Raw genomic sequence first — 25,958 nt, 5'->3', positions numbered from 1 at the left:
ACAAATCAAGACAAAAGTAATGGATTTTAAAAAGTTTAGGCAGAAAATTCAACCAGGTGCTCTTATATACAAATTGTACACATATGACGTATATTTTGGGTGTTACCCTTGCTAATTGAAAATTAGTCCTATACTTCCAATAACTGATATAAAATCTAATGTTTTGCATATTGAAATTTGTTTTCAAAAAATTTAACCTGTAACCTACAGCCGCAAAATTGTCAATTGAACATCTGGTTCTGCAATTTGTTCATTGTCAACAAAATTTTTGAGTAATTTTATCTCTACATGCAAGAAATTGTATAATTATATCTCTACATTTAAAACAAACAAGAAATTTGGCCTTGGATTTAATAGTTTAAAAAATTGTGCCGTAGAAAATTTCAGTCCAACAGAAAAACAAATCGTCTTTGTTTTGTAAAGGTATTTCTTATTTCTGCAGCATTCAGCTTGAGCAAGCCACACTGAAAAGAAAATTAAGTGTCAGGCTTATTTTGAATATGGTTTGAGCAGAGTCACAATCAGTAATTCAATATCAATTTTTTGGCAAATTTAATACGAGTTTCTAAATAACAAATTCGCAATATAAATATAAGAAGTGACATTCTGGATGAAAGAGTTGTTCAAAAAAAGAGATTTTCGGAAGTTTTCCAGTTTGAATGGATTGCAAAGCACGAAACAAGATGGCTTTCTGGTTAAAACTGGAAAACGTCGAAGATGGGAGATGTATAGTTGGAAAACGCAATTGTGTTTTCTGTTCTTTTTGTGAATAGTTGTCGTGTTTTTGTACTAATAAAGTTTTAACTAAGATCAGGGTTCGCACTTTGTTTTAAAAACCTCCTATCGTACTTGGAAAATGTGATGAAAACCTCTGGGTCAGGGAGTTGTGAATTTTATCATCACTAATCTGCAGGATTTCTGATTCGTAGGGATTTTAAAAGGCCAAGAATTTGGGCTTGGGTTTAAAATTTTAAAAAAGTGGTACGTGGCAAAAAATTAAACTGGAAACGAAAAACAATCCTCTTTTTTTTCAGTTTGCCCTATTTCTAAAATACTTGGTCTATACACTTCAAAAGAATAAAAAACGACCGTGTTTTAAACTTTATTCGATCGCTAAACTTTATTGGGCAAGCGGAAAACTTTGATTAATATATCTCTGACTTCAGGTTCTGCAATTTTGTTGCATGTTTCTCAGAAAATTTATCATGTTTAAAAAATGTTCTGAATCTCTGGGTTAAGTAATAATCAGTAGTGTTTCCTAATGACCTTCAGAGAAAAACCTGGAGAAAAATATCTATGGGGTGAGCACTTAGAAATGTCAATTGTGGGAAGAGAGTAGTTCAAAAAACATAAAAATTATTCTTTTTTAAAAGTAAAGGTGTTTATTTTTTATTTGTAATCCTTGACCAGATTTGCAATCCGCATTACTTTGCCCACGAGATATGGCTATCAAAATAAAAATGTGTGTCAAGATATTTCACGCTTTCTACAACCAGCTAGTTTTTTGTAATTACTAAACTTCCTGTTTAACTACTGATTTTTTTACTATTCCCACGAAATCAGTTTATTTAAAATAGTCTCCAAAGAGATTTCAATTTCTGTTTAGCTTCGGTCAAGATTCTTTGTTTTCAGGACTAAGTTGGTCCTGATTTTTTTCAATCTTTTGATCTCGGTCAGATTCGTCATTTGAGAATTATTGGGACTGAACAACAGTATAGCTTGACTGCATGGCATTTTTTTCTCACCTCAACCAAACATTTTCACCACATTCGCTCGCAAAATTTTACGAGAATTTTCTTAAAATTACAAGAACATAATCCTTCCAGTTCTAAAAACATTTTATTGATCATTGTTAGCTGTTTCCTGATCTTCTATAGCAGTTTCTATGCTTATTGTTGAGTTATCTTTCGAAGCAGTTTCATGTCCATTGGAAATGTTACTTTTCCCAGCATTATTTTTTCCCTTCTTTTTTGTCCCACAACATCCACAAATTCGGGCACAAATTGTGTTCAGCTCGTTTTTGAACCAGGGATTGGAAAAGTAGAAAATAAATGGGTTCGTGCTGAACCCTAGCAGGAAGAACAGAAGAAACATGCTGGTCGTTTTCGGGTTCGGGTTATAATTCTCTCGTAAGTCGTCAATCATTTCGACAATTGAATATGGCAAGTTTGTAACGGCGAAGAAAACTGCGACGTTTATGAACATGACTTCGGTTCTCATGTCCGAGTCATCTGAGAACCCGAATGTTGCCTGAATGTGGGTTTTGACCTTCTCGGTTGCGCCCGAGAAGAATGACGTCAGAGCGTCCAGCTGGTTTGAGAGGTTTTCCATAACTGTTTCTGATCTTTGGCGACCCATGGAGTCCGAAAGCCTAAAAAATGTCAAACATTTTTCAAACCTTGGTAAAATTTTGGTGTCTTTTCCGTAACACCAACGCCAGACACTATAACTCGAATAACGTTATTATTCGAAAATTTTGCAGGAAAACATTGAGCAATTAGACAAGCGGTCTGTTTTTAAAATTGAGCGAGATTTACGATGACGTGTCACTTATATTGTAAAATGGAGATTGTAGTTGAACTTTCTCTGATTTTTTGTTTCAAAAGCCGTTAAAATGGTAAACTTCCCAAAAAATGTATTTGAAATGTGTTCATTTCCAAATACCATTTTTGCGAAACTGCCCGGAACACAACCAACTACAAAAATACTGACCTAACGCATATTCAACTAATAAGTGCCAGTATTAGTGAAAATGCCGGTATTTTAACGGGGGGGGGGGGGGGGGGCTGTCCCCTCGTTACAATACCGGCATGGCCTTTTTTAGGTATCCTTTTCGAAAACTTGTAAATTTTTTCGAAGATTTTGACTTGTAATTTTTTGTGAATTTGGTGTTGTGAGAGTGTTGGAACTTGTAAAATTTTTGGAAAAAAGTTGGTGCGGTGAATGAGTGAAACTAGTAAAATTTTTCGAAAATTTTGCAATTTTTCTTGATATGGGGGCCAATTGAATTTTGGTAAAATTACGAGTTGAAAATAGTTTGAGTGGAGCGCTTAAGGTGTATTTTTTAAGCCATTTTGCGTAGAAAACAGACAAAATTTTGGAAAAAAGTGCAAAAAATTAACGTTTTTTGGCAGTAAAAAGAAAAAAAATATTGTTTTTCGCCGCCAATAAACATTTTTTGTAATTTAAAAACTGTTATAATATGGTACGAGAAATACTGTTAAAGAATCGGTTTATATTAAATATTATTAAGTGATAACTTGTACATTTATTTTTTGTATTTTTTGATGAAAAAAGGCCAAAAATGTGCAAAAAATGTTAATTTTTGAGGTAAGAATGTAGAATAAAATGTGCTATGTTAGTTATAAGGGAGTGGGCAGCAAAGTTTCATAAGGTGAAAGTTTGCTCGAACAATTAATAAAGAGTAATTGGGTGTTGTTTGCATGTTACTTTTTGTTAAATTTTTGTTATTTTTGCTATTTTTGACAAAAAAGTGAAAAAATTGACGTTTCTTGGCCGCAGAATGTACAATAAAGTAATATTTCTTAGTTGACATGCAATTTCTAAATTCAGTGATAACTTGTACCTACATTTGTTGTATTTTTTGATGAAAAAAGGCCAAAAATGTGCAAAAATTGGTATTTTTTGAGGTAAGAATTTAGAATAAAATGTTGTATGCAAGTTATAAGGGAGTGAACAATAAAGTGTTATAAGGTGAAACTTTGCTCGAAAAATTAATAATGAGTAATTGGGTGTTGTTTGCATGTTACTTTTTGATAATTTTTTGTCGTTTTCTGGCTTTTTTTGATAAAAATGTGAAAAAATTGATTTTTCTTGGGCAAAAAATGTAGAAAAATTGTTGTTTCTTAGTTGAAAAGAAATTTACGATGCAAATTTTTTTATTAGCAGCTTTGCGAAACAAAAAATACTGATTAATTGGGTGCTGAATATATGTTTTTTTGTTACTTTTTATGTTTTTTAGTTAAAACTATCACTATTTTGCGAACCGAATGTTATAAAAGAACAGTCGGCTAAAATAGCTGACTTCCAATTGTACAGTATTCAGTGTACAAGTTCATTTCAATTATTTTTGCCGAAATTGTGGATAAAAAGTGCGAGAGATTAAGAACAATAAAGTTATGATTTTGACAATTTTACCGGCGATTAACACATTTATGAATCCATGAGGACTTTTTTGAAGTGTTCATGTATGACTTCACTACATAGTAGACAAAGCTTGGATGTGGTAACCATAAAACTAGGCTGAGTTTGAGTTTGGGTTCTATTGCTAGCATATCTGTGCAATCGACCTTGTAAAGCCAAAGTGAGGAAAAGTGATCTCAAATATTTTTTTATTGGTATTGCATTTTTCTACGATTCAATTCAAAGCAAGCCGCATTTCTGTTATTCCTCTTACAGCGTGTTGATAGCACTAAGAGTGTATTCTTTTCCACAACGGAAACAAAGGTATGACTGAAAAATTTTCCTTTCACGATATTAGTGACTTTTACCACGAATAACATGAAATGCTTTTTCGCTAGAGTTTGATACTTGCAATAAGCTGAATGATCTGAGAGTTCAATTATAAAATAGTCAAAATTTATAAATTCAGCTTCACAGAAGAATGTCACACACAACAAACAATATCAACAAAGGAATTAGTTTGATTTAGTTTTCATAACTGAGATCGATTCTTCGTCCCTTTGTGCAAAACAATTGCTCACGGGTGTAGTCGCAAGGCTTCCACTGCTCGAAACGTCATCTGGTTTATTTTCGGGTTTGTTGTCAGGTGTACAGTCAATTGTATCATGAACCATAGCAGGTGTTGGTGGTTCGCTAAAAGTTTCTGGGCTCTCAATATCTGGTTTCATTTTCCAAATGCTTTCAACCAGTTCAAGATCTCTCCAGTAGCCTTCTTGATTTTCTTACGTCATAATCCTAAAAAATGTGTCGTACTCCATCGTCCAATGTGTCTGAGTAAAATACAAACTCTCTGACATAAGACGTTACAAAATCCAGCAAGTATTGAGCTCCTTTCACAAGGCCCTTCTCAAATCGAAATGACTGAATAAAATCAAAAATCACAATGGACACAGCCATGTGATTTACTGTAACCCACTCATCTAACTGATAATAATGCTTTACAATGCCAACAGTCTGTTTTCTGTAAGTCTCATAAGCAATTGTTTGGCTGTCAGGCGTTGATTCAGCCTTTAGAATGATGGCTAGAGGAGACATCAGAATTATTTCTTTGATTATAGCAGAATTTTGGTAATCGAATTGAACAATAGGAATCTGTTGTCAAAATCCAGGAACAGTTCTGCTAAATAAAATTTGGAATTGGGCAAATGACAGTTGAAGCGAAAATTAGGAAATGAAGAGTTCAGTTATAATTCTAAACTAAGGCGTGTTCAATCAATTCCTTCCGTTTTTGTTGTAAAAGATCAGTCAAGTAGCCTTTACACATAAGTTCATTACACTCAAATCCTTGTATTTTAAGTGAACCTTAGTATACTATTCGTTTTATCGTTTCCAATCTTTCCGTGCTAGCTGTACACACCCAATTTTATTACTTTCTTATCTAGAGCAATTAATGAAAGCAGTATGTTGTTCAAATACCAAACAGCGTTGATCTGAGGAATGCCATGTAGATCAAAAGATATATAAGGCTTTCAGGTTTGTTAATGTCTGGGACTCAACAGGTGTTCTCGCGAGTGTTGTTACACTCGCGGGTTTATTAAGTTTTGGAACAAAACTTGACCTCACTGCTTTTACGCTACCTTTCGTGTCTGCATACCACTCAAACGTATTTAATACTTCCTTATCAATGGTAATCAACAAAATAACGTATTGTTAACATTTTTCGTATACATTTTGTGTGTGTGTGTGTGCGTGTGGTTACTGGTGTATTGTACAAACTATTTATGAGGATACATACAAACTAAGACCAGCATATGCTAGGAAAATTCTTTTATTGCTTCCTTATCTTAAAACGGTTTCAATTGAATTTGCTTTTTTATGATCAAGATTAAGTATGTGCTTAATAAATCACACCCGTTTTGTCTGTTGCTAATAATTTTTTTTCGCGACTCAATGGCCAATAATCCATTTTCTTATATTCCCAATCATTTTATTGCGCAGCCAGGCTAGCAAAAAGAAGGTATGCGTCTTGAAAAACCAATTGTATGCAGAAACTGTTTGAACAAAATCCACGAAATTTATTTATTGGTTTCATCAATATACCCAAACAACAGTGTAAGGTTAAATTATTTTCTGGCTACAAGTGAATATTTTTGGTGAAATTGAAGGGTTTGATTTTGATAAAGCGCTAAAATTGAGGCCCTGCGGTGGTGTTATTGGCATAGATAATTCTTCAGTAGATTGATACTTGAAAATCTCAAAAGTTTTATGTTTGCACGCTATTTTACACGACGCAAGTGGTTTCATATACGAAATATATAACAAAGGACCTGGTTACTCTTATATGCTTCCTTGGAAAAGCATCAACTATATTTTACCGTCATTTGTCGGGAACATTGTTTTGCGTATATATAAAGGTTTTTAATCCGTCAATTTTTCACTTATTGGAATGCTGAGCAGCAAAACAGTTGTGTTAGACGTTGAAGGGTTTCGGAACAGAAAAGAAAAATTTATTGTCGAAGAACTTGGTGTTTGCACGGAGGACTATCTTGAATGCGTGTCCTTTTTATCTCCAACAAGTTATAGTGAGTTAACAACTCAACAAAAGCAATCTTTCAGTTGGTTGACTAGAAATTTGTACAACATTGATTGGGACACAGGAAACTATCACTATACTTATCTAAAACAAATAATTCAAAACGTTCGTTTGAGAAATCTGGGTTCGATATTCTACGCTAAGGGAGAGGAAAAAGTAAAGTTTTTGGTCAGATTTGCTTGAGTGCTCTATCATTGATCTGAATTCACTCGCGTGTCCTTCGATATCTGTGAACTATTTTACACAAAATTGTCAAAATCATGGGAATTGATGAAAGTGGAAGCACCCTTGTCACCAAGTTCAACAATTTGCGCCTTGATTACGGGGGACGGGAATCTGAGTCTTTCAATTTCCAAAGAAGAAACCATAAAAACCGGAAACCAGTTTTACAGAGAAAAGTTAAATTGTTGCTGACTGAGGACGAAATTCGCTCATTTACTCATTTAGTATACTATATTGAACCTGCTCTTCAGTGGAGAAAACAAAAAGTCAAAAACTCAACCCAGAGTCTGTCTTGTGAGACACTTACTGATGTCGAAGCACCCGGTTGTTGAAGAAATTGACAAGAACGATCCTTCACTGCCAACGGAGATTCAACACTCTATGAAGAAAGAAAGAGTACACAAAATTGTTCATTATGACAAAACTGAGAGACTCTCGGAGTGCTTTATGGTTAATATGAAAGACTTTTTAACTCAATTAAATTGATATGAATTCTTTATGTAGAGCGACTTTTCTCAATACATTTTTTAAACAAATATATTTTGTCACAAGATTGAAGGAGTAACAGTTGATCAAGTTGACGCTGTTGTAGAAGAAAGTTTTTTTTTGAAAAAGAAAGTAGCAGCAAATCTTCATGGAAGTTTTGAAATCAAACAACGTTGCCACGGTCAGAAGTTGTATTTTTGTTCAAATGTTTGTTATATTACTTCTAGTATCACTTTGGATTGTTAAATTAACCAATTTAAAACCAAATTGTGAAGAAACATCAGTTTGGATAACAATATTGTCTAGTTTAGTTGGTTACATTTTACCAAATCCAAGACTATGAATAAGATTTTGTCTACACAAGATAGGGTCTTCATGGCCGTTGTAGGGCCCTCAGGTTGTGGCAAAACATAGTTAATTTTCAAAAAGCCGAGTGGAAATTTTACCAAAATTTAACAAAATTATATTTTATACAGAGAAATGCAACAGATATACATAAAAACGGAGAAAACACTTGGTGTTACGTTTAAAAAGTACGCCAATTTAGAATTTTTGAATAGCCTTGCAAACTGTCTTTTGATAATGGACGACTGGTGCAAAGAAATTTGCAATGACAACGAATTTGTTAAATTGGCTACTGCAGGGCGTTAAAAAACATTAATGTTATTTATATAAAGCACAACCTTCATCTACAGAGCAAGTGGTCTCGTACAATAGACTTCAACACAACACACATCATTTTGTTCAAATCAGCTCCCGATATTGAACAAGTCGAGTTTTTAGGCAAACAGTTGAACCTTGTTAAATGTTTACAACACTGCTATCAACTGGCAACGAAAGACCCGTTTGGGCATTTTCTTATCGATCTCGCTCCAAAAACTTCTGATTGTTTATTGTATTGTTCAAATAATACTGAGCCACGTCGCACAGTTTTCTATCTTCCATCTGATAAAGCAAAAACAACTCCCCTAAACAATGAAAGAGAAAAAATTATCTATACTGAGCAAATGGTACATTTGCAGCCAAAACAGTTAAGGAAATATTTGCGTAGTTGTGATAGTGATGTTATACTGGTTTAATGTGAATGTCTTCACAATGTTTTACTGGCCCATGTTAGAGAGAAAGTAAGAGACTTCGAAAATTACAGCCACATATTAGAAGGTGTTCTCAAGAAAATTTCATCAACGGATAAACGACGAGCACTTTTACTAACAAAAACCGGTTTCGAACTGATTCAACTCATTATCTAATATTGTTTCATCCATTTGAGTTAAGCAATGTCAACTGCCGAAGAGTTTATTTTGATTCCCAAAAATCAGTTTATGAAGGAGCGACCATATTCCCCACAAATTCTAAATGATCCCAGAGTTCAGCATAGAGGTGCTCAATTTTCGTTTTTGAACCGTATGCGACCAAATAAAAACACTGACAAAGAGAACCAAAAAATTTTGGATACAAGGGAAACAACTGTTCCTACTGGGCTGTCAAAATTACAAGCAGACAAAAATCTTCAAAGTCTCAACATGCTAGCGCCACCGAAATTTACTAGGACGGAAAAAAAGTTAACCTCACTAAAGAATAAAAAAACCTTGTTATAGGCGAAAATGAAAATTTCATTGTTGACGGAACCATGACAGGATTAAATATCCCTATTTTTCTCTATGATTTGCAGCAACCAACTAAAAAACTAACTAATCCAGATTATTTCAAAATTCTAGAGGCCTTAAACATAAAAGAAGACTTGGTGATCAACAGTAATGCTAAAATTGCGATCCGGAAAAAACTCAAAGAGTTACCAAACAAAAAAAAAGAAATCTTTTGCGCCAAAAAGAATCAAGCACGAACAAACCAGTCAATTACTTACAGAGGAGTCCTCAAACACCGGAAGTGGTTTCGAAACCTCAAAGGAAGACAGAACTCAGCAAGAGGAGAAGAAATGGGAGTCTTTTGACGAATGAGAAAAAATTGGTTCGAGTTAAATTATACGAAAGGTCCCTCAGCACGCGGAAGCGTAAAAAATCTACAAAAAGTCACAAATTTGAAACCAGGTAAAGTGAAATTGTTCCTAGAGGGCAAAAATGCCCACACAAAGCATAAAAAAATAGAAAAAGATTTCCAACACTGAAAGTTATTGCTTACGACATAAATGAGATTTGGTCGTTAGACTCGGCTTATGTGGATAAATTAGCAAAACAGAACAAAGATGTAAAATATTTATTGATTGCGGTGGAATGTCTCTCACGTTATCTACGCGTCGAACCCTTAAAATCAAAGTATGCCACAAAGACAGCAGATGCGTTTAAGAAAATGATAAAGAACAAGAGACCTAAAAAAGTGTGGGTCGATGCTGGTACAGAATTTAAGGGCTCCTTCAGCACTCTTTGTCAGAAAAAAATCAAAGTTTAGAAAACTTTCAGTGAGAAAAAATCAGCATTTGCGGAAAGAAATATACGATCTCTCAAGAGTTTGATATACAAGCATTTAGAGGACAAATGGACATACTCGTATATTAATAAATTGCAGAGCTTTGTACAAACCATTAACTCTAGAGTCAACCGGGTAAAGAAATTGGCGCCGAAAGACAAAGAAAGACGTTCCTTACTTGATATCATTAATTTTTAATGTTTCCGCAAAACTTGTTCGCCGACCAAAGTTTTACGTTGGGGACTCTGTGCGACTATCAAAAGCGGATCTTCCTTTTAGAAAAGGATACAAGCAAACTTTTACCAACAAAATTTTTGAGATTTACGATATACCTACATCAAATCCCCCTACTTATAGTCTCTTTGACGCATCCCAAAAGCCAGTCAAAGGAAAATTTTATGAATTAGAGTTGGTCAAAGTTAGAGACAACAGTAGTGAAATAACAAAACATTAATGAATTCACGGTTCAATTAGTTTCATCAGCCTCTATGAATATTTTTCCTCAAAACACTGTGTCCTCATTCAAAAAATATTTCAATGAAAAAATTAATTTGGAGGGGGATTGGCGAGTTGCACTAAGTGAAATTATCTTCCCGGCAAAAATGAATCAAGTGAACAAAAGTGATCTGAAATTATTTTCTTCTGAAGGCCTCAAGTTTTATGAGAAAAGTATTCCATTCGATGCTGTCTCCAGACCATACGGAGGAGAACGAGCTATCATTGGAATTGGTTCCTATGAAAACCGTGACCATCTTTTGAGATCCTTAAAAACAGCTAGCGGATTGCCTCATTTTGACTATCAATTTAACAAAATCAACGGAGTTTTATTCCTATTTTTTGGTAAAAACGAAGGAATTACTTTTCCGGATAACGAAATTCTAAGCATACTAGGTTTCAACGGTATTCATGATGGGTCTGGTTATCATATTGGATACAAAATGTTGGACACTTTTGAAAATCTGACCATGGCAGATGACGAAGAAAAAACTTTTGCTGGAGATTATCCTTTCGGTTTGTCTGCAGGGAAGCAACTAATTTTTATTTACGTTAACATAATTGAGTATCAAAACGTAGATGATACTAAAGCACCTCTTATTCGAGTCATTGTTTCGGAACAAGGCCTGAAAAGCTCTAGTCCCTGCGAAATTGAGCCAACACACAGTATTGTTTTCAGCAACTTGGAATACAAAGGTTACTATCAAAAAATTTTAAGTCAATTGAATTTCAATTGCGGACAGAAACTGGACAATTAGTTCCATTCACTTGAGCGGGAAAAGTTATTTTGACTTTAAATTTTAAAAAAATTCGAATAAATGGAAGCAATCAACTATCAACAACAATCGGTATCACCATACTTTTCAGGACACTATCGCCGACGATGAAGTGGTTTTGGGGCTTTAGGAGCAGGTATTGGCAGAGCCGCATTACCAATTGCAAGAAAGTTTCTTTCGCCTGTAGCCAAAAAGATTGGACGTGAATTAATTGTTCAAGCAGCCCCTGAGCTGGTAGAGGTTGTTACAAAGAAAAAGTCTCCAAAACAAGCAATAAAATCGACTGTGCAAAAAACTGTAAGAAAAAAAGTCGGTGGATCGAAAACAGGAAGAATGCGCAAATTAAAAACTAACGGTGAAAAGCCAACACAAGGCATTCGTAAGAAGAAGCCTTTGACGAGAAGTCGGTCAAATTTCTTTTCTAAAGATAAAAATGATTACTAATTTACTGCCCGAAGAGGCAACACACACCACACATGATTTGTTTGAAAAACAGCCTCTGCTTATTACTTTTGACAATGCTTTTACTCAAAAAGTTGGACCTTCCTACTCCCCGGACGGTCCAATGCTTCAGTTTGAAGTTTTGGGCGATAGGAACAATTTCATAGATTTACAAAAAATTCTCCTAGAAATTAAATGCAAAATCTCCCGAAACAATGGCGGCGGTTTAAGGAAAGGAACTGATGCTACGATTACAGTCGAGCCATACTTTAGCAACAACGTATTACATTTTTTTTCAGAATGCACTGTATGTGCTAAAGGTGTTAAAATTTCCAACACAAACGGAAACTATGCGCACAAAGCAATAATTGAAACGGAATTTTCTTCAGGAAAAGGTGCAAAAAACACATGGCTAGCCTGTCAGGGATATTATTACGAGGTTGAGCCAGCTAAAATTGATGGCACCGAGGGTTGTGCGGACGACGTAGCGGCCAGAAAAGCTCTTGTTGCTAATTCCCAGGAAAACTATTTTATTTAAAAGCCGGCGAGTGATATTTTAACTTGTGACAAACACATAATTATTGGTGTTACTAGGCGAATTTCATTTAGAAGGTCTACAAATGATTTTGCTGTAATTTCAGTGTCAAACAAACATTACAAAGTTAGAATAATTGAAGCTAATCTCTACGTTAGAAAAATGACAAAAGCGGATCATGTTTTGACGGCAATTGAGAAAACTCTATTAAAAACACCTACCCTATATCGCTATAAAGAAGTATTGCCACGAACTTTTTTTAGCTACAACTGGAATAAGAGGTTGGAGCCATGAGGATATTTTCTCGAAAAAACCTGTACGACGTATGATAATACTAATTCTTTTCACACCAAATCCTTTTCACTGCCAGAAATTCAATTTGAGCCTTATTGTTGTTTATAGAAATGGTCAACCTATTGTTGGAACTCCGGTCTCAACAACTTTTAACCAACGCATTTACTTCAGTACTCTGGAAGCCTTGGATTTTCTTGACAAAGTTGGGCATGGAATAACTCTGGACAATTATCCCGATCACTTTATTCTAGCTTTTGATTTAACTTCAACCCAAGAGGCTTCTCGTGATTTCATTCACCCAAAACTTACAAAGTGCTCAATTTCGGTTCAACTTACATTTCAGTGAGCATTGGCAGCCAAGGTATAAAATTTATTTCTGGGCGAAGGAAGCTCAACGTTTTATGTTAATTCGGAACGAAAGGTGAGAAAAAACTCAATTATCACCTACCCCACCGATGGATAGTGATGAAATACGCTATTTGTAGCGAAAATATTTTCATTTGAAATGTTGTTTTTACGGAGTTTTTGCAGCGGACAATTTTCCAAAGCTAACAAGGGAAGGTTTTATTATAGTTAATGCTTCACCAGCGCAATGTGATTGAAGTCATTGGATGGTTTTTTTGTTTCACGAAAACAAAGTTTATTTGGCCTACGCGCTTGGAATCCTAATACAAAATTACCAAATAGTGTATTCCCGTCTGGTACAGTTTTATAATGAAATAACTCAAGAACTCAAACTTAAGCCAGTTCAAAGTCAAAACTCAAATCTCTGTGGACTTTTTTGCATTTATATTGCGCATGTGATGTTTGGTTACGAATATCCTTTATTGTTGAATATCAACGATAATGATTTGCTACGCTTTGCTAATCATATGCTCTAACAATTTTAATTAACAATTTTTTTGCCCATTTTTTTCCTCAAAGACAACAAAGAGTACAATTATTAATTAGAAGATTTCGATTCCATATTAAAATTTATCAAAATCAAACTATTCTCAACATTCAAACAACAATAGCCACTATTTAATATATCAAGTATTTTGGAAAACTCAACGTACAGACCACCATTATAAACACTATAGAATCTATCAATAACTATCGATAACTAAATCTATCAATAGTACAATTAGGCAAAAAGTCAGTTTGAGTTTGAACAGTATTAGTAAAAACACAATCAATGTTAGGTTGTTTTCTCTTAGAGTTTGCAAAGTTCAATTGGTGTTGCTCGTTGTATTTCACCGCTTCGTCAATTTTGTTCTTTATTTCTCCACGAAAAACTGTATTTGTTAAGTTAGTTTTAATAAGTAGTTTGAAACAGGTGAAGAAACAATGTATAATAAATGGTTTGGATGCTGTAGACTTGAAAGAATCAGGAAGTTGGCCATTGGAGGCAATAACATGATAATGAGATCCAGGTACTTTGCTAAAATCGTCATTCATATGCAAGCTGTAGGCAACGTTCTTTGTTACTGTATGGTCAAATATAGGCTCACTTCGACATATAAAGTAACGATATTGTTTGGAAAACTGGCGAAAAAAATCCAGTATGCGCTCAACCATTGCCTCCACCATTTTGCCAATTAATTTTCTTTGTCACTTTCACTTGTTTTATTTGTTATTTTTTGTCGTGCTTTTTTTGCTCTTCCACCTTCGCACTGAGGTCTTTCTTCGAGATCACTTTCACAACCAGATCGTTGCCTTCGTTTAATTTTTTTTGCTGTTCCTCGAGATGATAGATCTTGAATCGTTTTTAATTTCTGGCCGAGAAGGTCGAATTCAGCCGCTGAGAGAGTTATTCTTTGCTTAAAACGAAGTTCCTCGGAATCTGTTTTGAAGAGTCGTAGAGTAATATATGTTCACGTTGTTTCGTATGTATTCACTGAAGCAACAACAATTCGTTTGCTAGATAACAAAATTTCGGGGTAAAAGTCATTATTATTTGCTTAGCCAAGCTGTTAAATGACAAAATTTAATTGCAAATTGCGTTTCAACTAAGAACCATTACCTTGTTCTACATTGTTTGCTCAAGAAACATCAATTTTTTCACTTTTTTGTCAAAAAAAGCCAAAAAATAACAAAAATTTAACAAAAAGTAACATGGAAACAACACCCCATTACTCAATATTAATTGTTCTAGCAAACTTTCACATTATAAAACTTGGTTGCCCACTCGCTTATAACTAGCATAGAACATTTTATTCTACATTCTTATCTCAAAAAACAACAATTTTTGCATATTTTTGGCCTTTTTTCATCAAAAATTACAAAAAATATAGGTAAAAGTTATCACTAAATAATATAAATATAAACCCGATCCCTTAACAGTATTTCTCCTACCAAATTTTAACAGTTTAGGAATTGTATAGAAATGCTTATTGGCGGCGAAAAACAATTTTTTAAAACTTTTTACTACCAAAAAAAAAGCTATTTTTGCACTTTTTTCAAAATTTTGTCTGTTTTTGACGCAAAATGGCTTCAAAGATACACCTTAAGCGCTTCACTCAAACTCTTTTCAACCCGTAATTTTATCAAAATTCAATTGGCCCCCTTATCAAGCATTTCCCTACACAGTAATGAAGCGATAAAATCACTTTTTTAGCCGATTTTCAGACAAATTTTAAACCCCAATTTCTTCAATTTTTTAGTCAATTTTCATGATGTTTTGTCCCCCATTCATTCTCATGCGCTATTTTCAGTTCAAAACTCTACTTGAAACTTCTCTCCAGGCTTGAAACTCAACAAACTTCCAATTTCAATACTTCGCACTTGCTTGTTAATTCAAACATATGGGCAATAAAACCCATAAAATTAATACCACTTGTTCCGTCTCAGACTCGCAAAACTATTAAATTTCTTACTTTGGAAAAAAAATTTATCAAATTTAAACGATCTTTTTCTTCCCTCACCTCAGTATTCCATCAGGTTAGTCACTTTCGCTTTTCAGTCCTTCATTAGTCTCATTAGACTAGAAAAAGGATTCCGAATTTAAAAAAAAAATTGCAAGTTTCACTCATCCACCGCACCCAAAAAAATTTTCCAAGAATTTCACAAGTTCCACCACTCTCACAACACCAAATTCTCAAAAAAATTACAAGTCTTTGCCAACCACGAGAAACAAAATTTTCAAAAAGTTTTACAAGTTTTCGAAAAGGATACCTAAAAAAGGCCATGGCGGTATTGTAACGGGGGGACAGCCCCCCCCCGTTAAAATACCGGCATTTTCACTACTACTAGTGCCATTAGAAGAATTAATGGGTATTTTTGCAAATTTTGCTACCCTACGGTGGGTCGTAGACAACGCTTACGAATTTGTATAATCTACGTGCTATCTTTCCTAAGTAGAATTAATGTGAAATGTACTTACCGTTTTAGTTGGACAATTCGAAACGTAGGTTTTAGTAGTTTTGTTTAAATAAAATTCCCACAGACAGTTGAGGAATATTTGTGAAAAAAATCAAAATGAGTGAAATTTAATTAGGGTAAATTGTAGAAATCTGTTTACATAAAAGCCGTAAATGTCAGGGCATGGATTTTGATTGCAGTAATCGTGAATTCCATTTACTTTGAGGAGGGATTTTAATTACTTTCAGGCTGGGTTACAATTACAAAGCGCGTGATATGTTTTCACTTTAAATCTTTCAAATTTACTTACGTTAAGAACGTGAAATCTAACGTCAATTTTCTGTCAGTGTTTTTAAATTATCTTGACGTGATTTCTGCTTCCCTTTTCTCATTTTTATGTTTCAAAAACCGGCAATTAAATTTGAGGCAAGCGTTGTTCAGAAGGGTCAATTAGGAATACATATATTGGATTCACTTTCAAATGAATAAAATTTTGCGCCAAAAATTTAGGGTCAAACGACTTCTAACGTGTAATCTATTACGGAATCATTTCTTTTATTCATAGTAGTTCATTTTTTGACAATTTTGAATGGATAAAGGAAAATTGAACGTTAGAACCGTATCGTTAGAGAGGGTCCTCCATTCGAAAATTCATATCTTTTGAAAAACTTTGTAATTATTATCTTCTCTTTAAATCAAAAATACCGTTCTCGGGAAAAATATTGAAATCATTTTCTAAAAACCATTTTGATTGGTTTTTGTGGTTCTATTCTTAAAACATACATTTTTGCTGGGAATCAGAATATTTTATTGAATATTTTATGTGGGGGGGTTGTTTGTGAATGTCACGAGATGGCTGTCATTGATGAACAAAAATCATATTGAAATTGCTCCTCATGTATTTATATTGATAAGTAAAACTGAATAACTACACATGAACCAAATTTCAATTTGAAGCACAAGAAGATATTTGAAATTTCTACGACTTCATTCTGTTGATTGAATAATTATCATGTAAACAAAAAATTGCGGCCACATTTGGAGAATTGGATCAATGAGAAAATCAATTAATGAGAAAAACTTAATAATTAAAATGGATGCATTTGAGATTCTTTTGAAATTCAATTTTTTTGGTGCAAATGCTGAAATACAAATTCCGTTTTAAGCAACCGAGTTTAAGAGCATAGAAGTTAAATAATCATGTTGTAACAATACCTAGAACAAACAGCCACGCCACTGTTTCACCAAAGTACAATTTCTGAAGTAAAACCAATTCATTCCAAAATGCGTAGTATGATCTCTCAAAAATTTTGATCAGTTTTTGTGTTCCTTTAAAATGAAGTTCAATCATTTAAAATGAAGTTCAATCATGGACTGAGGATGGTTGTCTTGTAAGATATTGTAAGATTCTGTCGTCTTACAAGATTTTCTGACAGATTCTTACAAGAAAAGCATTCGTCTTACAAGATTCTTACAAGATAGGCATTCGTCTTACAAGACTCTTACAAGGTAAGATAAACATTCGTCTTATATGATTCTCACAAGGTAAACCGTTGTCTTGCAAGGATCGAAACACACAGAACTGAAATAGACAGCGCATAAAAAATTTTGGGGAAGATGCACAAGAAGAAAAAACTTGTATTTGTTCTAAACAGTGTAAAATTTGGAAGTTAAAAAAATCTCTTTGAGTATTAAATTTACACCCAGCACTAAATGGAAAGTGCGAATATGGGTTTTTCTGTTCCTCCAGATTGAATGCTATGAAAAAAAAAATCATTTAACAATAAATAATTCTGCAATTTTTTTGTTCTTAAGAGCATAAAAAGCAGGGGAAAAATGATAATTTCATTCACGTTTTGAGTTTTTGGCAATAAGTCAAAAGTAAAAGTTGGTAATTTTGTACTGATGCAGTAAAAATTATCTTGAACAGCATATTTCAGTCAAACTAATTAGTAAAACTATCAGTCAAAAATACGCAACTAATTTTCAAAACTTCAATGAATTAAATGAAGAAAATTGCGCATAAAAGAACCAATGAGAATGCTGTACAACCGGAATGAACTTGCAAGAATCTTACAAGATAGCCATTCATTTTGTAAGATCTTGCAAGATAACCATCTTTTGTAAGAATTTTGTCGCAATTTATAAGATAAACATCTTTTATAAGAATCTTGTAAGATCTTACAAGATAACCATTCTCGCTCGTCCAGGGAAGTTTTATCAATAAACGTTAGTTGGTCTCAGAGCAAGTCATAACTGAAACGGTGCATATGAATACTGTTCAGTACTGAACCATTACGAAAAATATTCAAAGGAAACTTTTAATCTGCAGGCAAAGTTAATCACGCAAAGTCCCGACAGGTAATTTTTCTGTCAAAAATTTGTCGAGGACAGTATTTTCATGCTTTAAATCGGTTGCGGACGGTCTTTTAATAATTCTAGGTCTAGACCATGGTATAAAGCCAACAGTTGCCGAATGCTGAGCATAAACAAACACAAGCTATCTGGACAAAAAAACAAATTCCCACTAATTAACCTCCGTTGAGTCTTGATTTTAGAATCAATATTGTTCAGAGTGGTGTGCACCAATGACAAATTGTAGTAATAACTTTCTTTCTGCGTCATGGCAGCGAAGCAGCATTAGGCTTTTAATCTGCAGTGAATTAACAGTAGCATGTTCTCAGTTTTCCTTTTTCTGCTTTTCCCCATATCTCATACTGTTTATAGATTTGATTCAAAAACAGACTTCCTCGCACTTAGTTCAATAGAAGCGTTAACTAATAATATCATAGATATGAGTAAATAACTTTGTTTCTGCGTAACTTCAGCGGAGCAGCATTAGGCTTCTAGTCTGAAGTGCACTAACAGTAGTCACTTCTCAGCTGTCTTTTTTCTATTGGAAACATTTGTATCACTCATAGAAAGCTGAGGTAAAATGGCGACTTACACTAATGGCTTCAAATTATCGTTTGGTTAAATATTATGTAATGACTCTGCTTGAACTCACTGAGAACTTCTGGCGTTTATCGGGAACCGCGAAGCGATTTCGAAGTGACTTCTGCAGAATCACTTAACAATGCTTAAAACACGAAACGTTTTAAAAAGCGCACGTTTTGAAATGACGAAAGTCAACGAAATTCAACTTCTGGCTAAGTAGCAACTTCTGGCATTTTGACTTCTGGCACTGCAGACTTTCGGCATTTTAAAATGTGCGCGTGAGTGTTTTAAATTTTTAAAAATCAACTCACTCGCTCTCTGATGACGACAGTCTTCTAATCTGAGCAGTGAGTCTTTTCCTATCTGCTGATCTCTTCCTCAGATCCATGATGATCCTTGAGTAGAGATAGATGAGTGCTATTGTGATGATAGATACAAGAGCCACTCTGTACAGAGAGACATACTGGAAGAGAGCTTCGTTCTGGTTCTCCATTGTCCAGTCTCTGTTCAACTGGTACACGTAGTCACCTAAAAAATCCTTTCTCCCAACTCTTCTTATGAAAAGGGAAAGAGATGGTATAGTCCAAAATTTGACTTTTAACACTCTTTCAGACATTCGGCTTCGTGTTCATCGGGCAATTTTTACACCAACTGTGGACCAATTCTACAAAAACTGATTACTCACACACTGAAAATAAACGGAAGTTTTCGCAAAAACAATACATAAGAGCTTTGATCGGTTTCAGCAAAATAGTGGCAGAAACCAGCATTTTCTTACACAAGTTGAGTCTCAGACCGAATCCGCCTGTTATTAGATCATCTTGGAGCTCAAACCTGCGCGTTGTGTGGTGAAATACTCTGGAAAAATCCTGAAGATCACAAAAAAAGGAAAATTATTTGAAATTTGTCTGATAAAGGGTCAATTTGTCTGGAATGGTTTAATCAGAGATTAACTCGAGCGCTATTTGAACGCACAAATATTCTCAAACGGGCAGATTTTTGATGCAAAGTCAATTTTTTCAATAATCTTCTGTAAGAGTTGTGGTGGTCGAAACGACTGCAGTAGCTAAGATGATGCAAAAAATGTGCATTATTGAATCCTAAAATGCATAAAATGAATTCTATCGATATACGTCGTTTATCAATCAACCACACGTTCATTTTGAGTCGAAATTTGAAATTGAAAAAACATACATTATACAGCCCTGTTTTCTACCAAAAACTTTTTCTGATCAGAGCCCGTACTGAACTGCAAGTGTAAATCAGTAGTGGGCAATTAAAATGCAAGTCTCCCATGTAACAATTTTTTTGCTCTCTCGCTTGAAATTTGCTTCTTTCAAGCGTATATTAACGGCGCAAAAAACAAAATTGCAACAGGCATGGTGGCGAAGAAAGGAGGACAAATGTCTAGGGAGAGAAGGTTCGATCCAAGTACGGAACTTTATTTTTGCACTTGGTCCAAGTCTGACCATTGTAAAATCAGACTGAACGCAAGTCTGACAAGTCAAAAAAGTGACATGAATCAGTCTATGATTCAGTAAGGACGACGAATTGCATTTATACTGGGCCAGTACTGAAACGCATTTGGAGTTAGGTACGTGGGGTCATTTCGAGCACACCAAAAGTTTTATCAGAGGTGATTTCAAAGGCACGACATAGACTTGTTTGATGATAAGTAAATTTGGTCTGGAACGGTGTGATCAGAGGTGATCGAGACATCTCATCGATTAAAGCCCTCATTCAGCTTGCTCACTTTTTTCATTAAAAGAGCGGAAAATTCCTTCTAACCTGCTTGTGGTCTTGTAGCTTTTTTCAGATCCGATTCGTACGTACATTCGACTTTGGTGCACAGAAAAGGAAAAGGGACTGCGGCCACAAATGCAAAGACAACCACCCCAATCATGTTGATAACCACGACTTTCATGTTGAACCTTCGTTTGAACAGGTCGTATTTGATAACTGCGAAATATCTGGTCACAGCAATTGACAGAATGAGAGCCCAGGAGAGAGTGGGAATGGCTCTCCACAGGTAGATTGTGCTTCGACACATGTATCTGCTGTACCCCCATCTTGACAAGGAGGATAAGGTATAGAGAACGCCTTTAAAGAGGAAAGAAAGTTATGTAAAAACGATTGCTTAATTATTTAAGTTTTTATGAAGCTATGGGTTTTTACTATTGCAAATCGAGAACCACTAAAAATTATCTTGTTTTTTGCTTGCTCCACATTTACAAGTGTTACCCAAGCTTTGATTATATTTCTTTGATAATATGTCTAAAAATTGATTCTAAAAAATATCTCTGAATTTTTTTAAACCTTATATCATTTTTTTAAATTTATGGACTATCATTTATGAAAGAACCATAGTATCATATGAAAAAATAAATTGGGAAATATATATTACATCATATGATATTATTTTGGCTTTTTTGTTATTAATGAGGTCTTTTTAGCTGCTCAGGCAACCAGTTGGGCTTGTTAAAAATAAGACCGGATCATAAAAAGGCGAAAAGCAACAAATACGGACAGAACTCAAAATTTCATAACAATTAGTCGAATTCCCAGCCTTGAAGCCATTAAAATTATTGGACATTGAAAATCAGTGAAAACGTTAAATTGACAAAAACGATATCAATTTTTCACTTGGGTTTCCTTTTATTTTACATTTATTTTCTCTGCAAAGGATCTTTGTGAGAAAGGCAACATAAATACACGGCAAAAACCAAAAATATTGAAAAGTAGCGAAAACTCAGGAAATTATTTGAAAACGTTTTTCTAGGCTCTTAAGACGTCAGTCAATACATGACCAGCACCGAAAAAATTGGTCACTGCACAGAAAAATGATGAGTTTTATCAAAATGAGACGAAATTACTTGTTGACGACAATGCGAACCAAAATAGGGAAGTACAATAATGTTTTCTTAAAAAAATTGTTGATATTCTTTAAGATTGTTAGCGGTAAACTGAAATCATTAAAAGGATATATTTAAATACTGAATGACTTAATTAAGACTTCGGTTGCCAAGAATAAGCCTCACGCAAAAAAGATTCCCATATTTTTTTGCAAGAAAACGCTTTCGCAGCCGTTAAAAAAACTGTAAGCTTTTCATTGAAATCGTTAAAAATCTGCGTTTGCAAATTTATGTGCGGGCTAATTGGAGTTATATTCACTGTGACAGTCAGACAAAGGAGCAATTGCCGCCTCAATTATGGGCAAGAAAACAAAACTCACATTTTTTTGAATCAAACTTCCGAGTAAAAAAGCCAAAAAACCATTAGTTAAGAATCAGAACCATCATAAAGAGTTTTTCCTTAAAGCCATTCTACTCATAGTCCTAAAAAATCTTAGATAATTGATGAAAGCCTTGCATTATTTCACGAATGTCTCTCTTTGACTTCAATTGGATCTGTGAAAAAAAAGATGAAGTCATGAATCTTCAAAATTGACAAATGAACGAAACCGCATTGTCAAAGTCATGAAAAGCATGAGCTTTTGTCAGAAGATATAATCTTTATTCACTTGGCTTTAATCTATTTCCAGTAGGGTAGCTCATCAGTTGGGCCTCGATTTGAAATCTTTCGCATCGTTAATTAACATGAAATTACCAAAACTGCGAGAAAATTTTTGAACAAGAGCGGGCCCCAATATAAACCGCAAATTATTGATTGAAAGGATCTAAGTCCCAACCTGTTCCCGTTTTTCCTGCGCGTCTTGCGCTTAATAAAGATAACTAGCAATTGAAATAGGTCAAAAAAGCAAAAACATTTAATGCAATTTTGAATATATTTTAAATTAGTTTTCAAAAACTTTAATTACAGAAGACTACTCTAGGGAACAAAAGTATAACCACCTTTTTTGGAGTTTTGAAGAATTGCGACATTGCATCTTAGTTCTCTACTTCCAGCATACCCAAACCAATTGGGGACAAAATGCTCATTAGGAGCCGTTTTTAATTAAGGGAGAAGCCTGGAATTCAAAAAATTTAGCAAAGTTATTAACCAAATGACTCTGATAGAACCAATTGTCAAGCCTCCTCTGTCCTTAAAAATGAAACCAATGACATTTGTAGTATCAATTTTAACAAACTTAGCAAAATTGACAAAAATACGGAAATTGTGAATAAAAACAACGGAGTTCCGTCTATTGTTGATATATCTCGATAATTCACTGTAAAAAAGAAAATCAGAAAATACTTTTTAATGGCACATTCTACGCTGGAGAGACTTTCCAATGATACCACCCGCAACACTCTATGATGAATATATCGTTCGGTCCAAATTGACTCATCAAAAGACCATTTGATTAAATAGTACCCACCCCCTCTCCAAGTGGATCGGAACACTAAGATTGCCAAAGCTTAATGTCAAAAACAGATACCTGAAGCAGACAGAAATGTGTTTTAAGAAGGTAATTAACAGCTTTGACAGTTTGACAACTATCCATATCATTACTCAGGAACAATTAAATCTCTGAATTCGGTCTCAATTAATTGCTTATCAAACGCGAGCAAAAAAATTTTAGGCAAAAAAGCTCAAAATCGTGGATAAAGTTTACGTTATTCGCCAATACAAGTGACGAAATCCATGCCTTTTCTGTCACATTTGTATTTGCTCATTTTTGCCATGTACATACTGTGGTTATGCTTTAAGTGGAATAAAATAAGATTAAAATAGATGGCAAATTTCAATGACTTTTCCTTAAAATAATTATACTCAAAGTCCTAAAAGACCTTAGATAACTGATGGAAGCCTTGCATTATTTCACGAATGGCTCTCATTGACTTCAATTGGATCTGTGAATAAAAAAATGAAGTCATGAATCTTCAACAATGACAAATGAACGAAACCGCATTGTCAAAGCCCTGAAAACTATGAGCTTTTGTCTGAAGACATAATCTTTGTTCAATTGGCTTAGTTTTGTTTTCAGTAGGGTCGCTCATCAATTGGGCCTCGATTTGAAATCTTTCGCATCGATAATTAACATGAAATTACCAAAACTGCGAGAAAATGTTTGAACAAGACCGTGCCCCAATATTGTCCGAACAATTATTGATTGAAAGAATCTAAGTGAGTCCCAACCTAGTCCCTTTCTTCCTGCGCGTCCGGCGCTTAATAGGGATAACTAGCAATTGAAATATTTCAAAAAAGCAAGCACATTTGATGCATTTTGAATATATATTGATTTAGTTTTCGAAAACTTTGATTACAGAAGACTAATATAGGAAACAAAAGTACAACCACCTTTTTTGGAGTTTTCAGGTATTGCGACATTGCATGTTAGTTCTCTACTTCCAGCATATTTAAACCAATTGGGGAAAAAATGCTCATTAGGAGCCGTTTTTAATTTAGGGAGAAGTCTGGAATTCAAAAAATTTAGCAAAGTTATTAACCAAATGACTCGGATAGAACCAATTACCAAGCCTCCTCTGTCCTTAAAAATAACACCAATGACATTTATAGTATCAATTTTAACAAAGTTTTGCAAAATTGACAAAAATATGGAAATTGTGAATAAAAACAACGGAGTTCCGTCTACTGTTGACAAAAATCTTAATCTCGATAACTCCCTGTAAAAAGGAAAATCAGAAAAACCTTTTTAATGGCACATTCTGCGCTGGAAGGACTTTCCAATTATACCACCCGCAACACTCTATGATGAATATATCGTTCGGTCCAAATTGACTCATCAAAAGACCATTTGATTAAATAGTACCCACCCCCTCTCCAAGTGGATCGGAACACTAAGATTGCCAAAGCTTAATGTCAAAAACAGATACCTGAAGCAGACAGAAATGTGTTTTAAGAAGGTAATTAACAGCTTTGACAGTTTGACAACTATCCATATCATTACTCAGGAACAATTAAATCTCTGAATTCGGTCTCAATTAATTGCTTATCAAACGCGAGCAAAAAAATTTTAGGCAAAAAAGCTCAAAATCGTGGATAAAGTTTACGTTATTCGCCAATACAAGTGACGAAATCCATGCCTTATCTGTCACATTTGTATCTGCTTACGCATGGCTTTTCGATCGTCTATGTTATTGATTTTGTGTGATAGTTTGTTACTAAGTAAGGTCACTATTGTCCTTGAAAGCCGAAAACAACCCCAAAGTATACACAAGTTGAGCTTTTAATACGTAATATGGGTCATATCACAGCACAATTTTGCCCTTGATTAGTCTGTTGGTAAATATTGAATGCTTCCACTGTTTTTATCTACTGTACGTTAAAAATCTTGGGGTTAATTGCTTATGAAAATTATTGGGAAAATATTTTGTTTACCAATATTTACCTGTAAGGTTGGACAAACAGTCACAAACAGCCAGAGCACACGCATAAATATCCTTGGATTGTTTGTTTGTCTTCCTCAAGTAAATGGCAAACGTCACCAAGGACAAAATAAACCCAAACCCACAAACAGACAACCCAATTAAATACAGCCAGTCTTGAAATGGGCTTAAAACGAAAAACTTTTCATCCGAAGTAAAACAATGATTTGAGTTGGAATAAATCATTTTGTGGGCTAGCCAGTTGCTACGCCTGTTTTGGCTGATCAAACCAAATTTAGTAAGTAGTTACTTTTAACAAATACCAGCTAGTTATAAATGGTATTACCAACGCACGCATTACCGTAGAAAGATGTGTCTGTATGGGTGGCCGCCGTATTGGCCGACAGGGCGTTTAGCCGACAACCAAAAAATGAGAAATTTAGCCGACAATTTAAGTAAAATGAGCAATAAAACTTCTTCTGAAGCTGTGATTGGTCAATTTAAAACACTATTTCGAAAGCGGACAAATATACCGCAGTTTTTTCATCGACTAGTGTAACGAATGTCTATCAACTAGCGTAACAAAGGTATTTAACCACATCTGGCCATGCCTCGCGGGCCATGGCCATGCCTCAGCGGCCCGTGGGACTTGATATGAATCTATCACAACCGAACTACTGATTTATGGGCCAATGAGACTTTTATGACCAATTATGATAAAACTGTCGGCTAAATTTCCCATTTTTTCCTTGTCGGCTAAACGCCCTGTCGGCCAATTTTCCTAGCACCGTCTGTATGTGTCAGAAATGAGCAATTATTAATGATGTCAATATTTAACTATTTGAATGAAGTTTTGAACTTTGCATCTTCATTGTACAATAAAGCTATTTCTATATCAATCAGTTTTAATAATTATTTTCATTTTTCATCAAAAATTTTCAAAAACTTAAGGTTTAATCGAAGAAAACGTCCCATAAAATGATATTGATTCTAAATTTTAA

General features: G+C 34.4%; 1 protein-coding gene across 1 annotated transcript; it reads right to left on the bottom strand.

Moving 5' to 3' along the window:
• Positions 1–1,781: 1,781 nt before the first annotated feature.
• Positions 1,782–25,333, bottom strand: LOC142342037 (uncharacterized). The gene is made up of 4 exons (XM_075393207.1): positions 24,981–25,333; positions 20,477–20,788; positions 19,000–19,216; positions 1,782–2,371 (listed from the first exon to the last, which is right to left on the bottom strand). Exons 1-4 carry the CDS (start codon positions 25,201–25,203, stop codon positions 1,840–1,842), a joined length of 1,284 nt encoding a protein of 427 aa, XP_075249322.1. The 5' UTR covers positions 25,204–25,333; the 3' UTR covers positions 1,782–1,839.
• Positions 25,334–25,958: the final 625 nt, after the last annotated feature.

Source organism: Convolutriloba macropyga, chromosome 7 (assembly GCF_964194025.1).
Source record: "Convolutriloba macropyga chromosome 7, txConMacr16.3, whole genome shotgun sequence".
NCBI lineage: Eukaryota > Metazoa > Xenacoelomorpha > Acoela > Convolutidae > Convolutriloba > Convolutriloba macropyga.
Note: the sequence above shows the minus strand (reverse complement) of the source record. Positions and strands in the feature narration are given on the sequence as shown.